This window comes from Anomaloglossus baeobatrachus, chromosome 1, assembly GCF_048569485.1.
Source record: "Anomaloglossus baeobatrachus isolate aAnoBae1 chromosome 1, aAnoBae1.hap1, whole genome shotgun sequence".
Lineage (NCBI taxonomy): Eukaryota > Metazoa > Chordata > Amphibia > Anura > Aromobatidae > Anomaloglossus > Anomaloglossus baeobatrachus.
The window spans coordinates 78,351,100-78,367,417 of NC_134353.1; the positions used below are offsets into that span (position 1 = coordinate 78,351,100).

Here is a 16,318-nt window from a genome sequence, read left to right on the forward strand (position 1 = left end):
CTTTCCTCAGTAATATGTATGCCCCCCAGTAATGTGTTTGTCCCCAGCCTCTCTTGTGATGTATCTACAGCAGTGTCAGTGTGCTCTATGTGCGGCCATGTCTGTTAGTGACGACCACCAATCAGCGTGGCACAGACACATGTCCAGGAGATGCTGGATGGAGACAAGCGGGGAGGTGAATGAGGCTGTTGTCGGCTTCCCAAATCTCTAATGTGTCTGTGTGTGCATGTATGATGTGTATGTATGTGCATATGACTGTGTATAGATTTATGTCTGTTTATATGTGTTTTTGTGAATTTCTCTTTAAATATACAGTATATGTGTACGAATGCCTGTATGTGTATGTACCTGTGCATGTCTATGTGTGGATGGGGCCCACTGAGACTCTTTTGCCCAGGGCCCACAAAAACCTGGAGCCGACCCTGGGGCGGAGCCGCATGTGGTAATGTGGGGGGGGGGGGGGCGAAGTCGCGTGTGGTAATAGGCTTGGGGCGGAGTCGCGTGTGGTAATGTGGGGGGGCGGAGTCGCGTGTGGTAATGTGGGGGGCGGAGCCACGTGCGTTAATAGGCTTCGAGCTGAGCCACGTGTGGTAATGGAGCGGGGGGCGGTGTCGTGTGTGGTAATGGATCGGGGGCGAAGCCGTGTGTGGTAATGTGTGGGGGTGGGATTAGCGAATAATCACAATGGCTCATATATATTTAGATATATATATAGTGCCGTAAATGTAGATGTTATTTCAGAACAATTTTAGCTGATTTATAAACGGCAGACTGAGAACATAACGCCATAAATGTGTTTTTTTGAACAAAAAAAAAGCCATGACATTAATGATTGCTTCTGTATTCTGGATTTCTTCACTGCGGTGCTTTTCGCTTCTGGTGAAATATTCCTCGCCCCTCTATGTCCTTGACTGCCTTAACTAGAAACTGAAAATTACTACAGAAAAAGTAATGTATTGAAATAAAAAAGATTAGTCTGTCAAATTCTAATTTTTGCACACACTATCAAATAAAAGTCATTTTCCAAAAAAATAAAAAAAAGTTTCGAGCCTGGTTCTTTGTGTAGCGTAATTCCTAATTCCTCCGCGCCCGCCGCCTTCGTGCCTCCGCATGAATTGAATCAGATTTCAACATTCATCCTACAGTTTTCTGCAAATTTGCAGAATCTAAAAACAAACACAGGATTTTGCCAAGCAAAGCTTATTTGCAGATCTGTGATCATAAAAACATACATTTGATAGCCTTTAATATAAGGTTTTTTAATGACAAGTGGGTAAGGAATAAAGAAAAGAAGCTTTTTTTTTAGGCTCAAATATTTAGATTAGTTTGAGACAAATGAGAGCTGATATGGTTATGTGTGGGGTGTGCATTACAAGCCAATGTGAGCAATCAAGGTTTGCAGAAGTAGTATGGAGTAGGTGTAATATTATTATTATTATTATTATTAATAATAATAATAGCAAATAACTCCAATTAGAAATGTAATATAGTTCTCCTGATTAGCTATGCTGCTTACCTCATGTGCAGGGCATTGCAGTAGATTCATTCATTGTTATGACTACTCATGCAGTGACAGTTAGGGGTACTTTGCACGCTGCGACATCGCTAGCCGATGATAGCGATGCCGAGCGCGATAGTCCCCGCCCCCGTCACAGATGCGATATCTTGTGATAGCTGCCGTAGCGAACATTATCGTCACTAATCGGCCGGCCAATAGAAGCGGAGGGGCGGAGATGAGTGGGATGTAAACATCCCGCCCACCTTCTCCCTTCCGCATTGCCGGTGGACGGCGGGCGCAGGTAAGGAGATGTTTGTCGCTCCTGCGGGTTTACACACAGCGATGTGTGGAGCTGCAGGAACGACAAACAACATCGTACCTGCGGACGCACCGACATTATGAAAATGACCGACGTGACACAGATCACCGATTTTTGACTGTTTCACGCTCGTTCATCTTCTCTCCTAGGCTTTACACGTTGCGACGTCGTTACCGGCGCCAGATGTGCGTCACTTTCGATTTGACCCTGACGATATCGCAGTAGCGATGTCGCAACGTGCAAAGTACCCCTTAGTTGCTCATGGTTATAACCATGGATTCTTTAGCTACTGCAATGCCCTGCACATGAGGTAAGTGACACAGCTAATCAGGAGAACTATACTACATTTCTAGCTGGAGGTCTTTGCTAATATTATTATTATAACACATACTGCATATTGGGATAGGATCTTGGAGATGGGAATACCTATTTACGTAGTGACACAATTATTTATGCTTATGGTGAAAGCACACTAATACATAAGGGTAAAGGGAATATATTAAAGGGAATTTTTGAGCAGGTTTTTGCTATGTAAGCTGAAGCCAGCATGCTGCAAGCGTTAACACAGAAAGCTGAGGGATGCCTATCTTGTCACAGTCCTACCTGTTACTTATTTGCTATGTTTGTTTAAGCAGGAGGACCCTTATCAATGCTACAAAATCAATTGCACTGCAGTCCTCTGTCACCTCACAATCTCTATAGAGAGCCTGGTGTGGGCGGGGCCAGCTCTCTCAGCTCTGCTACATGGCTAAATCTAAAAATTGTGATTGTGTCAGAGCAGCTGCAGCCAGTAATCTAAATAAGAGGCATTTTCATCCTATGGCTGAGAGCCTATGCTTGAGAGGAAATGAGTATTTAAGGCACCTTCCCATTAGGGGAGGTGCCTGCGCAAAGATCCTAGTTATTCAGTGCCTCGGTCTGCTAGCTAGTTGTCAGGTCCTGTCCGTACCCAACTGCATGTCTGCCTTGGTCATTCCACCTGTACCTGCCCACATCTGTATCCATACCCGAGTCCGTCTCCTGTCAAGGGGGTCATGTTATGATTCAGAGACCGAGGAGGATCACAAAATGAATCCCAAATGGTAACAGAGTGGCTGGAACCTTAACGGATTGCAGACCTAATCCTAACACACAACTAGAAGTAGCCGTGGGACGAGCCTACGATGACCTAGTCGTCTCGACACAGCCGGAGAACTAAATATTCTCACAGATAGAGATATAAGAAAGCTAATCTGCCTCAGAGCAGTCCCCAAAGATAGATAGATAGCCCCGCACATGTAAAGGTTATGGTGATATAGAAAACACAATACAAAGATAGAAAAGACAGATTCAGCAAAGGTGAGGCCAAAACTATCTTAATAGGAAAGGATAGCAAGGAGCACTGTCTGCAGCCGTAATAAACCCTACTAAATACCAGCACTTCTGATATGGAAAAATGCTGAGGTCACACAACCTCTCCCCCACTGTATCAGCACTCAGATGTTACTGGGATCCAAAAACACTAATACAGGTGAGGGACTGAATTAATATCAAGCATGACAAACACAATACCTTGCAGAATCATGGAGCAAAGTATACATTGGTCTGTGTGATTTGATAAGTGGGATTTTCTAAGTGGGCAATCAGAAATATTCCAGAAATGTCCCAGAAATGACCAGAAGGTGAACGTTACCTCTATAACTGTGTGTCTGTCGCTTGCATTTTTTCCCCTACACTTTTTCATATTCCTATATATAAACCTTATCCTCACCATGTTCACCTATGCCCTCACAGTCTTTGCTCCACTCCTCCTCACTCTCCTTCGCTATCCTCAAACGACAGCACTCACCAAACAAATATTCATTTCCCCTTCCCTCTTACCTCCCCACATGTCCTCATCTGCTGACCTGCACCTAAATCTCTCCTAATATCACGCAGACCATGCCGTGCACTCTCCTTCTCCCACCTGCTCTCCCTTTCTCTACTTCTCCTCACTGCTGGTGACATATCTCCCAATCCTGGACCCCCCCAGATGGGAAACTCCTCTCTATCACCCCCCCTATCGCTCCCCACCTACTAGTAACTACCGCAACCTCTCCAATATAAAATCCATTCCCCTCTCACCCACTCCGCCGCCCACTCTCTCTGGAGCGCTGTGGAATGCCCGTTCGGTCTGTAACAAACTGCACATCATTCACGATCTCTTTACCTCTAGCAACCTATCCTTTCTGGACCTCACTGAAACATGGCTGACACCATCCAACACTGCCTCCCCTGCTGTGCTGTGCTACAGCGGCCTCCATCACCCACACTCCTCGCCCTGGCAATAGACAAGGTGGAGGAGTGGGCCTCCTTCTTTCTAACAACTGCAGCTTTAATCCAATCCCACCTCTACCCTCCCTTGTCCTGCCTTCCTTTGAAGTGCACTCTGTCCGCATCTATTCTCCTTCCAACCTCCAAGTGGCCGTCATATACAGACCCCCGGACCCTACCACTTCCTTTATCGACCAGTTCTCTGCCTGGCTTCTACACTTTCTCTCTGCTGACATTCCCACTATCATCATGGGTGACTTCAACATCCCCACTGACACCCGCCAGTCAGCAGCCTCCAAACTCCTCTCCCTCGCTTCATCTTTTGGTCTAACTCAGTGGTCCACCTCTGCCACCCATAAAGATGGACACACATTAGACCTTATCTTCACCCGTCTCTGCTCTCTATCTAACCTCACTACCTCCCCTCTCCCCTTATCTGACCACCATCTACTGACCTTCTCAGCCCTGTCCTCCTCACCTGCCCCCCCTGTCCAGCACGTATCACACCCTCACAGAAACCTCGCACACGTCAACATACACACCCTTTCTGACTCTATCCTACCACTGTCCTCCATATCTTCACTCCATGACACAAACAGTGCCACCACTTTCTACAATGCCACTCTCACATCAGCTATTGATTCATTTGCTCCTCTTGTGCATGGCAGAGTGAGACAAATCAATAGACAACCCTGGCACAACAGCCTCACTAAAAAACTGCGGCAAGCGTCTAGGGCTGCAGAGCAGCGCTGGAAGAAAACGCACTCCCAGGAAGACTTCACCACATTCAAAAATGCAATTCACACATTTCGCTTGGCCCTTACCTCGGCTAAACAGGAATACTTCAGAAACGTCATATCCTCTTTAACACACAACCCCAAACAGTTATTCAATACTTTCAACTCCCTCCTTCGCCCACCACTGCCCACTCCAACCTCCCTCATTTCCGCAGAAGAATTTGCCACATATTTCAAAGAAAAGATCGACCAAACCAGACAAGTCTTTTCTGCTCAACCAAAACAACCCCTTCATATAACCCTTCATATAACAGACCACTGCTCCTTCCCCATAAACTTCCTCTCCACTATCACCGAAGGAGAGCTTGCACATCTTCTCTCAAAAGCACACCTCACCACATGCGCACTTGATCCCATCCCAACCCACCTCCTCCCCAACCTCACCACTATCCTAATTCCAGCCTTAACCCATCTCTTCAACCTATCTTTAACAACTGGTACCTTCACCTTCTGCCTTTAAACATGCAACTGTCACACCCATCCTAAAGAAACCTTCCCTCGACCCAACCTCTGCTGCCAGCTATCGCCCCATATCACTACTCCCATTCGCCTCAAAACTCCTGGAACAGCACGTTCATGCTGAAATTTCCTCCCACCTCTCCTCTAACTCTCTCTTTGACAACCTACAGTCCGGCTTCCGTCCACATCATTCCACTGAAACTGCCCTGACTAAAATCACAAATGACTTACTGCCAAAGCTAACAACCACTTCTCTATACTCCTACTTCTAGACCTATCCTCAGCTTTTGACACTGTTGACCACTTCCTCCTACTACAGATCCTCTCTTCCCTTGGTGTCAGAGACCTCGCCCTCTCTTGGATCTCTTCATACCTCTCCAACCGCACTTTTAGTGTCTCCCACTCCCACACAACCTCTTCATCCCGCCATCTCTCTGTTGGCGTCCCTCAAGGCTCTGTCCTGGGACCCTTACTTTTCTTCTATCTATACATTTGGCCTGGGACAACTCATAGAGCCCCATGGCTTCCAGTAACACCTATATGCCGATGACACTCAGATCTACCTCTCTGGTCTAGATGGCACTTCTCTGCTGTCCAGAATCCCAGAGTGCCTATCTGCTATATCTTCCTTCTTCTCCTCTCGCTTCCTAAAGCTCAATGTGGCCAAAACTGAACTGATCATCTTTCCACCATCTCCCCTACACTCTCCACCTGATCTATCTATTACAATAAATAACATCACGCTCTCACCAGCACCCAAAGTTCGATGCCTCGGAGTGACCTTTGACTCTGCCTTGTCCTTCATACCACACATTCAATCTCTCACCTCCTCCTGCCGTCTTAAACTCAAAAATATTTCCAGAATCCGTCCTTTCCTCAATTCTCAATCCACAAAAATGCTAATGCAAGCCCTCATAATCTCCCTCCTCGAGTACTGCAACATCCTCCTCTGTGGCCTCCCTGCTAACACGCTTATCCCTCTCCAGTCCATCCTTAATTCTGCTGCCCGACTGATCCACCTCTCGCCTCAATACCACCCCGCTTCTCCTCTCTGCAAGTCCCTTCACTGGCTCCCAATCTTCCATCGTATCCAATTCAAACTACTAACACTGACCTACAAAGCAAACCACAAATTGTCTCCTCCATATATCTCTGAACTAATCTCTCGCTACACTCCAAAACGTAATCTCCGGTCCTCCCAAGATCTCCTTCTCTCCTCCTCTCTCATTCGCTCCTCATGAAACCGCCTCCAAGACTTCTCCCGAACATCCCCAGTCTTCTGGAACTCTCTGCCTCAACACGTCAGACTATCTGCTACACTTACAAGCTTCAAACGGAACCTGAAAACTCATCTGTTCAGAAATGTCTATAATCTCCAATAACCTTGCTGCCGCCCGACCACCGAGCGGAGCTGCCGCCCGACCACCGTGCAGAGCTGCCGCCCGACCACCATGCGGAGCTGTCGCCCGACCACCGTGCGGAGCCACCGCCGACCACCGTGTGGAGCTGCCGCCCGACCCCCGCCCCACCTACTGTCTCCTCCCCAAAATCCTTTAGAATGTAAGCCCGAAGGGCAGGGCCCACTTCCCTCTGTACTAGTCTGTCTATTGTAACTTGTATATGTGTTTTGTATGTAACCCCCTTCTCATGTACAGCACCATGGAATCAATGGTGCTCTATAAATAAATAATAATAATAATAATATACAGACACTCCCAGCAGTGAATGATCCCATTCCACCAAGAACGCCACACAGACAAAATAGGAATCAAGCATTAATATCAAAGCAGAAAAAAACAACAAAAAAGTGGAAAGCAAACAGCAGAGGTACAAAGACCACATATCTGAGAGAAGTTCTGGCTGTGAGCAGGGCTGGTTACAGAATGTCCTTAACACACAAGAGAGCATTGAGCACCGGCAAGAAACAATAGAAGACTACTCAGTTATATAGTCCCAATCTGACCCTGATTGCCAGTCCTCTACAGGTGTGTGGATTTCATTCCACAAATCAACTGCACCACAAGCACTGACCACAAGAGGGAGCCCCAAACTGGAAAACGTATTCACAACAGGGTCAGCTGCCACAGTCCCGATCACTGCCCTGGGAGTGGTACCTGATGTCCACCTCACGGTTGGTGTTAGTTAAGCCTCTCCCACTAAAGGATAAGCCTGGGGTCCCCACTGTGATTCAGTGGGTCCACTAATCCCGCTCGCTGCCCCTACACCGGCCACGAGTGTTACAGCACCTATTGGTAGTACAAACTCGAGACATTGCAAAAGTATTATAGCCCCTGAACTACATTGTCCATCAGTGCTATTCATTTCCAGGCGATCTGAATATGAGTAAGTTAATAAGTACAGTCGCTATGCATGAGAATAGATCAGTTGCAGCACTGATAACTGGACACACACATTGTTCACTTATACTAAAAATAACACTACTTAATAACATTTTATGTGCTTTCCTTACAGATCAAATCTTTTGAATGGTCCCTTGTTATGCAATCACCCTCTCCATTTTTTTCCTTCCTGTACTCATCTTTTACTCTGAAAAACAGCTCAATGCCTTCTTTTTTTAAGACTAGGCAGGCAGCCAAATTACTGAACTATCAGATTACAGGCAAATTTGTTGCCTCGTTTTCGCTACTCCATCTGAGAGCAACATAATGTAGGGGCAGAAACCCTGATTCCAGTGATGTGTCACTTACTGAGCTCCTTGATGTAGTTTTGATAAAATCACTGTTTTCTCTGCTGCAGATGTATTAGTCTTCTGAATACTGAGCCCTGTATAACCCTGCCCACAACACTGATTGGCAGCTTTCTTCCCATATACAATTTACACAATAAGCTAACAATCAGTGGTGAGGTCAGAGTTATATGGACCTCATGAATATGGAGGACCATCAGCCAGCAGGTTTACTAGCCTTCTAGTGATAATCTCATGCTGAGAAAACTGTAATTTTATCAAAACTACAGCAATCAGCCCCGTAAGTGACACATCACTGGAATCAGGGTCTTTACCCCTACTTTAGGCTGTTTTGAAGTAGAGTGGCAAAAACCATCTGACAGATTCCCTTTAAAGTTTCTGGAGACTGTAGGGGGAACACGAAGGGGGCACAAGCAGAGGTTTTATCTTAACCCAGTGCTGTATTTACTGCTACACTGCTCAGTACTGCTGTGTAATGTCCCCCATGCTGTTGTTGCTTGTGAACATGTGCTACAGTCAGGGCCAGAAATATTTGGACAGTGACACAAGTTTTGTTATTTTAGCTGTTTACAAAAACATGTTCAGAAATACAATTATATATATTATATGGGCTGAAAGTGCACACTCCCAGCTGCAATATGAGAGTTTTCACATCCAAATCGGAGAAAGGGTTTAGGAATCATCGCTCTGTAATGCATAGCCTCCTCTTTTTCAAGGGACGAAAAGTAATTGGACAAGGGACTCTAAGGGCTGCAATTAACTCTGAAGGCGTCTCCCTCGTTAACCTGTAATCAATGAAGTAGTTAAAAGGTCTGGGGTTGATTACAGGTGTGTGGTTTTGCATTTGGAAGCTGTTGCTGTGACCAGACAACATGCGGTCTAAGGAACTCTCAATTGAGGTGAAGCAGAACATCCTGAGGCTGAAAAACAAGAAAAAAATCCATCAGAGAGATAGCAGACATGCTTGGAGTAGCAAAATCAACAGTCGGGTACATTCTGAGAAAAAAAGGAATTGACTGGTGAGCTTGGGAACTCAAAAAGGCCTGGGTGTCCACGGATGACAACAGTGGTGGATGATCGCCGCATACTTTCTTTGGTGAAGAAGAACCCGTTCACAACATCAACTGAAGTCCAGAACACTCTCAGTGAAGTAGGTGTATCTGTCTCTAAGTCAACAGTAAAGAGAAGACTCCATGAAAGTAAATACAAAGGGTTCACATCTAGATGCAAACCATTCATCAATTCCAAAAATAGACAGGCCAGAGTTAAATTTGCTGAAAAACACCTCATGAAGCCAGCTCAGTTCTGGAAAAGTATTCTATGGACAGATGAGACAAAGATCAACCTGTACCAGAATGATGGGAAGAAAAAAGTTTGGAGAAGAAAGGGAACGGCACATGATCCAAGGCACACCACATCCTCTGTAAAACATGGTGGAGGCAAAGTGATGGCATGGGCATGCATGGCTTTCAATGGCACTGGGTCATTTGTGTTTATTGATGACATAACAGCAGACAAGAGTAGCCGGATGAATTCTGAAGTGTACCGGGATATACTTTCAGCCCAGATTCAGCCAAATGCCGCAAAGTTGATCGGACGGCGCTTCATAGTACAGATGGACAATGACCCCAAGCATACAGCCAAAGCTACCCAGGAGTTCATGAGTGCAAAAAAGGGGAACATTCTGCAATGGCCAAGTCAATCACCAGATCTTAACCCAATTGAGCATGCATTTCACTTGCTCAAATCCAGACTTAAGACGGAAAGACCCACAAACAAGCAAGACCTGAAGGCTGCGGCTGTAAAGGCCTGGCAAAGCATTAAGAAGGAGGAAACCCAGCGTTTGGTGATGTCCATGGGTTCCAGACTTAAGGCAGTGATTGCCTCCAAAGGATTCACAACAAAATATTGAAAATAAAAATATTTTGTTTGGGTTTGGTTTATTTGTCCAATTACTTTTGACCTCCTAAAATGTGGAGTGTTTGTAAAGAAATGTGTACAATTCCTACAATTTCTATCAGATATTTTTGTTCAAACCTTCAAATTAAACGTTACAATCTGCACTTGAATTCTGTTGTAGAGGTTTCATTTCAAATCCAATGTGGTGGCATGCAGAGCCCAACTCGCGAAAATTGTGTCACTGTCCAAATATTTCTGGACCTAACTGTACATAGACTTAGGAAAGCAGGGATCCCTCATGCCTGTGTATACTTTGTATAGAAGACATCATACCCACTCACTAGATCATAGGCAACTGGAAATTAGATATGGAGAGGGAAGCAGAGTGGAAAATGCAAGAAATATTATACAAATGTACGAAAATAATGTTACTTCTTATATACTTTTATTTCTCTTTATGATCTTCAGCTTGATCTCGAGCCATGATGACTTGATGGATGAACGCTCTGTAGGAAGATTGATCTTGCATAATTCTAGATAGGTCCACCTGGGTCTTCTCTGCTGTTATCTAGATTAAACCAAGCTATCGGGGTTCTTGTCCTCCTGTCACAACATGGACTTAGGGAAGGTCCAGCGTGAGGTAAAACACTCAACAGACAGGGGTTTTACAAAGACAAACAAGGTTTAAACTGGGGACACAATAACAACGGTGGGCCCTGATGCTAGTGATAAGGAAGATAGACACCTCCTCTTCTTACCTGCCACTATACCCTGTACTCCTAGCCAGAGCCCTATACTGGGTCTTCACCTGTCACCAAGCAGGAACCTGAAGCCTTAAGGGACCCTGTAGTAATCCCTGGCTAGTGAGTGAGAAGGTATGGATCACTAGTCTCACCATTGCGCTAAAACAATACACCAAAGGAAGGAAAGACAGACAGGAGAAAAACAACAGAGTAACTTCAATAACTAGGCTGCAGTAAGGTTCCAGTACCACAGCCTTCACTGCAACAAACAGCAAGAACTCCTGCAGCTCCTTCCACCTCCAGGCCCAGAATCCAAATGGCAAAGAGAATAACTGGCTCCCTCTGCAGGAAGCAGAGGGTATATAAAGGGACTGGGAGTAGTCCCAACCGGAAACACCTGACCAGGAGTCAGAAGCTGCTGGCAAGGAAAACTGACATTAACCCTTGCCACACCCAAAGATAAAAAATACGATTAATATGTAGAGTCTCAGATGACAATGAGAGACTCTAGTCCTGATCCTGTCACTAGTCTCAAAATACAGAGACACGGCAGTAACACTTCCTCTTTGTCTGTTTCATTCTATTCTTCCCACCACAATGTCTTTCTCCAATGATTGATCTCTCTTTCTATTCTTCAGACCGTAATGTCCTTCTCCAGTGGTTGCTCTCTCTTTCTATTCTTCTGACCATAATGTCTTTCTCCAATGATTGATCTCTCTTTCTATTCTTCTGACCATAATGTCCTTCTCCAGTGATTGCTCTCTCTTTCTATTCTTCTGACCATAATGTCCTTCTCCAGTGGTTGCTCTCTCTTTCTATTCTTCTGACCATAATGTCTTTCTCCAATGATTGATCTCTCTTTCTATTCTTCTGACCATAATGTCCTTCTCCAGTGATTGCTCTCTCTTTCTATTCTTCTGACCGTAATGTCCTCCTCCAGTGATTGCTCTCTCTCTTTCTATTCTTCTGACCATAATGTCCTTCTCCAGTGATTGCTCTCTCTTTCTATTCTTCTGACCATAATGTCCTTCTCCAGTGATTGCTCTCTCTTTCTATTCTTCTGACCATAATATCCTTCTCCAGTGATTGCTCACTCTATTCTTCTGACTATAATGTCCTTCTCCAGTGACTGCTCTCTTCATATAATGTGTCCAAAGTAGGCAAGTCGTAGCTTGGTGATCCTTGCTTCGAGTGACATGTCTGGGTTGATTTGTTCCAAAAATTGTTGTTCTTTTTCTCAGATGCTAACACATAAAAAGAGCTTGTTCTAAAAAGTTTCCTGAATGTAGTATGCTACATGTTATATGACATTTCGCAGCAATCAAACATGGTATGCTAAGGATAGCTTCTGACACCACATTTGGATATACCACTTCTCAGATCAACTTCATCATCTCACAGTAAAAGTATATAAAGACAATAGAAAGAAATCTCGGCTTACCATAGATTTACCAGAAAAGGGTGTTCAAGGCACTGCATGATCTGAAGTTCTCTGAAGACGTTTCTCACTTCATCTCTTTCTACACACTTCTGCTTGTTCATATATTTCATTGCATACATCTTCTTGGAGTCTCTCTTCTGTACAATGCATACCTGGAGATAACAATGCACAATTTATAAGAGTAGCATACAGATAGCCCTTCAGAAGATAAAAGGTGTTAATTCTTCTGAAATGTCATAAACAAATGTCAGATGTCACCTGTGCGTGACCATGAGCCAATTCATGGAATGAAGGTTGCAATCTCAATTCTTGCCCATATTATTTCTATGTGTTCATGCAAATTTTCCTTTCAATATATCAACTTATAATTTACGGGTGTTTGACCCTTTGTGCTATACATTATTGTAGGAAGATCATGTTATTTTGTTTTGGAGAACGCCTGAAGTAAAGCTTTAGATAAACCATAGTTGGAGAAGAAGACCAAGACAGCACATCCAAAACTCATACATTGACCTAAGCAATTTCTTAGCAAAACTGAATACAAGGTTCTTGGTTTAACATTCTGATCAAACTGTATGAAGCCCACTGCCACGTCACCTCTCAATGGGTCCTGCATCTTAAGGGTTCAGCGCCCTTGCGTTGACTACCACTGAATAACGATGGGCGAACCCCCAGATGATCGGGTTCAGCGGGACCGATCGGCCTATAAAAAAAAAGTCTGAATGGGTTCCAGCCTAGGCTTGAACTAAAGCCTGGACCCTGAATTCCATATAAGTCTAAGGGACCCGAACTCAAGAGTTAAAAATGATGTTACTAAGGGCTAGGGGGCAGCAAAAGGAAGCAAAAATGGGGATCAAAGCAGGACAGTTATACTTAACGAGTTTCCATGCGGCTGTCACACTGCTTTCGAGTCTGCTCACTAAATCTCATTATTCACTGCTTTCCCCGCCCATCCGTTGTGACAACGTCTGTGATTTGTTGCAGTCAGACACCATTTTATAACTTTAGGGCCCCGTCACACACACAGATAAATCTTTGGCAGATCTGTGGTTGCAGTGAAATCATGGACATATTGTTCCATTTGTACACAGCCACAAACCTGGCACTGATTGTCCACAATTTCACTGCAACCACAGATCTGCCGCAGATTTTATCTCTGTGTGTGACAGGGCCTTTAGTGTTAAAAAATGGTCTTAGTAAGACCTAACGGTCAGCAAAAGGAAGCATAATGGGGATTAAAGAAGGACAGTTATACTTTTCGAGATTCAACATGGCTGTCACACTGTTTCCAGGTCCGCTCGTTAAATCTCATGAATATTCACTGCTTTCCCCACCCACCCTTTGTGACAGTGTCTCTGATTGGCTGCAGTCAGACTGCTTGTGTGCAGTTCTAGGTGTCTGGTACGGACCTGGAACTTTATAGTTTGGGTTCGCCCATCCCTACCACTGAGGCATTTGTGCACCAGCAGGGAAAACAACCTAGCGCACCACAGCACTCAGGCTGCAATGTTAAACTGCAACCTCATATTCAGATTTTAATATTTTTGGTTAGTCTCTATAGATCAATGTAAAGTTTTGGATGTGCGGACCATGCATTTTTCTACAGCTATGCATATTACATGGTCTGTTCGTTCTCTTTTTGCTTTACTTGAAACCAGCCCTCCTCCCGTTTGGCCCAGGTGTTTTAAATTAGCCGGAGAGCGCAGAGAAATGATTCTCCTGTTTAGTAAGGGAGGTCAGCACCTAATAGACATATGAGGATTATCAGAAATAAGCAGCATTTAAGAGGAGAATCTGTGTTGTGGCTATGCTGGAGATTTCTGAAAACGGTCACTGTAGGGTGAGTACACAGGCCCTGAACCATCATTTAGGCTCCGTTGGCATATTGAATCGATTCCACACTTTATTCAGCTGTAAAAAGAGGACACAACATCGATTCAAAAGTCATAAAAATTGGTTTTGGCAATAATTACAAAGAACATTAAAAATGCATAGGTTACTGATCAGCCCTACTATTAAAGCGAACAATAGTATAATGTAGTGTAATACCAAAAGTTCTCTTAAACATACTGGATGCAGAAGTTGAAAGTGCATCCATCCTAGGGGGACATAAAAGGTGCCATATTGATGGGGTAATGCCATTTATCAAAAAACTGTACACAAACAATAGATATTAAAGGGAACCTGTCACCAAATTTGGTGACTATAAGCTGCGGCCACCACCAGTGAGCTCTTATATACAGCATTCCAGAATATATAAGAGCCCAGGCTGCGCTGTAGAATGTAAAAATCACTTTTATAGAACTCCACTGGGGGGTGGTCCGGTCGGTGTCGCTGCTCTCCGATACGGATCCTCCTCTATGCTTCGATCTCCATCCTCCTTCTACCCAGCCCAGTATGGATGACGCGTCTACATCATCCACACAGGCCGACATTGCGGTTCCTGCACAGGCGCACTCTCGTCTGCCCTGCTGAGGGCAGATCAAAGTATTGTAATGCGCAGGCGAGAGGAAAGGTTAAAGACCGCACTACAATACTTTGATCTGCCCTGAGAAGGGCAAATTAAAGTGTGCCTGCGCAGGACTGTAATGCCAGCCTGGGTGGATGACGTAGACGCGTCATCCACACTGGGCTGGAAAGAAGTAGGACGGAGATCACAGCAGAGAGGAGGCGCTGGTCCAGAGAGAGGAGGCACAGGACTGGAGAGAGGAGGTGCCAGACCGGAGAGCAACGACGTCCATCAGACCAGAACACCCATTAGGTGAGTATTAGAAAAGTGTTTTGTACGTTCTACACAGCAGCCTGGGCTCTTATCTAATATATAAAGCTGAGTGTATGTATGTATGTCCACTAAAGGAATCCGCACCGTCGGATTTACAATCACAAAATTTTGCACAGACACCTCATGTGAACCAGGGAACGTCTTAGACTATGTTTTGACGGGAAAATTTAACCCCCCACTTTACAGTTACTCTCCAAAAAAACTTTCACATTAAAGTGAATGGAGACTGGAACTACTGGGTATTAATAGCAGCTGTGATCGGTTGATATAGGAACAAAGGACAGTGTTAGTATAAGAAGCTTATGTGTGAGGTAATATGATGTTGGTGGGGAGACAGATAGAGAGAGACAGAGAGAGACCGACAGAGAGAGAGACAGACAGAGACAGACAGGGAAAGAGACAGACAGAGACAGACGGGAAAGAGACACCCAGAGACAGACAGAGACAGACGGGGAAAGAGACACACAGAGACAGACAAAGACAGATGGGGAAAGAGACAGACAGAGACAGGCAGACAGGGACAGAGACAGTGAGACAGACAAAGACAGATGGGGAAAGAAACAGACGGGGAAAGAGACAGACAAGGAAAGAGACAGACGGGGAAAGAGACAGACGGGGAAAGAGAGAGACGGGAAAAGAGACAAATGGGGAAAGAGACAGACCGGAAAAGAGACAGACTGAGAAAGAGACAGACCGGGAAAGAGACAGACGGGGAAAGAGACAGACAGGAAAAGAGAGAGTCAGGAAAAGAGAGAGACGGGGAAAGAGACAGACGGGGAAAGAGACAAACGGGGAAAGAGACAGACGGGGAAAGAGACAGACCTGGAAAGAGACAGACCTGGAAAGAGACAGACGGGGAAAGAGACAGACGGGGAAAGAGACAGATGGGGAAAGAGACAGATGGGGAAAGAAAGAGAAAGACAGACAGACATAGACACAGACACAGAGATAGAGTGAAAGACAGACACAGAGATAGAGACAGATAGACTGATGCAGAGACAGACAGAGAGATAGAAACAGACAGAAACATAGACACAGACAAGGAAAGAGACAGACAGAGAGACAGACAGACAGCGACACACAGACACAGACTGGGAGAGAGACAGTGACACTTACTATCCTGGGCAACGCCGGGTACTACAGTTAGTACAGAATATTCTGGAATACTGTATATAAGGGATTACTGGTGGTAGCTGCAGCTTATAGCTGCCAAATCTGGTGACAGGTTTCCTTTAAACATAATGGCCCTGACCCATCAAGACACTCTGGGACTAGACCAGGGTTGTCAACCATACAAAAATTCCTAGACAGTGAATAGGTATAGTGGGTGCAGAGGTTGCAGTTCCACTTGGGCCATGGGGCATAAGGTGGCTGAAAATGT

The 16,318-nt window shown here is 44.9% G+C and overlaps 1 protein-coding gene across 1 annotated transcript in view; it reads right to left on the bottom strand.

Annotated features, from left to right (window-relative positions):
* Positions 1-16,318, bottom strand: part of STK32B (serine/threonine kinase 32B) — a 404,500-nt gene that overhangs the window by 299,077 nt on the left and 89,105 nt on the right. Inside the window, exon 3 of the mRNA XM_075346883.1 lies at positions 12,156-12,307. Coding sequence (XP_075202998.1) covers positions 12,156-12,307 — 152 coding nt within the window. The remainder of the gene's footprint in view (positions 1-12,155; positions 12,308-16,318) is intronic.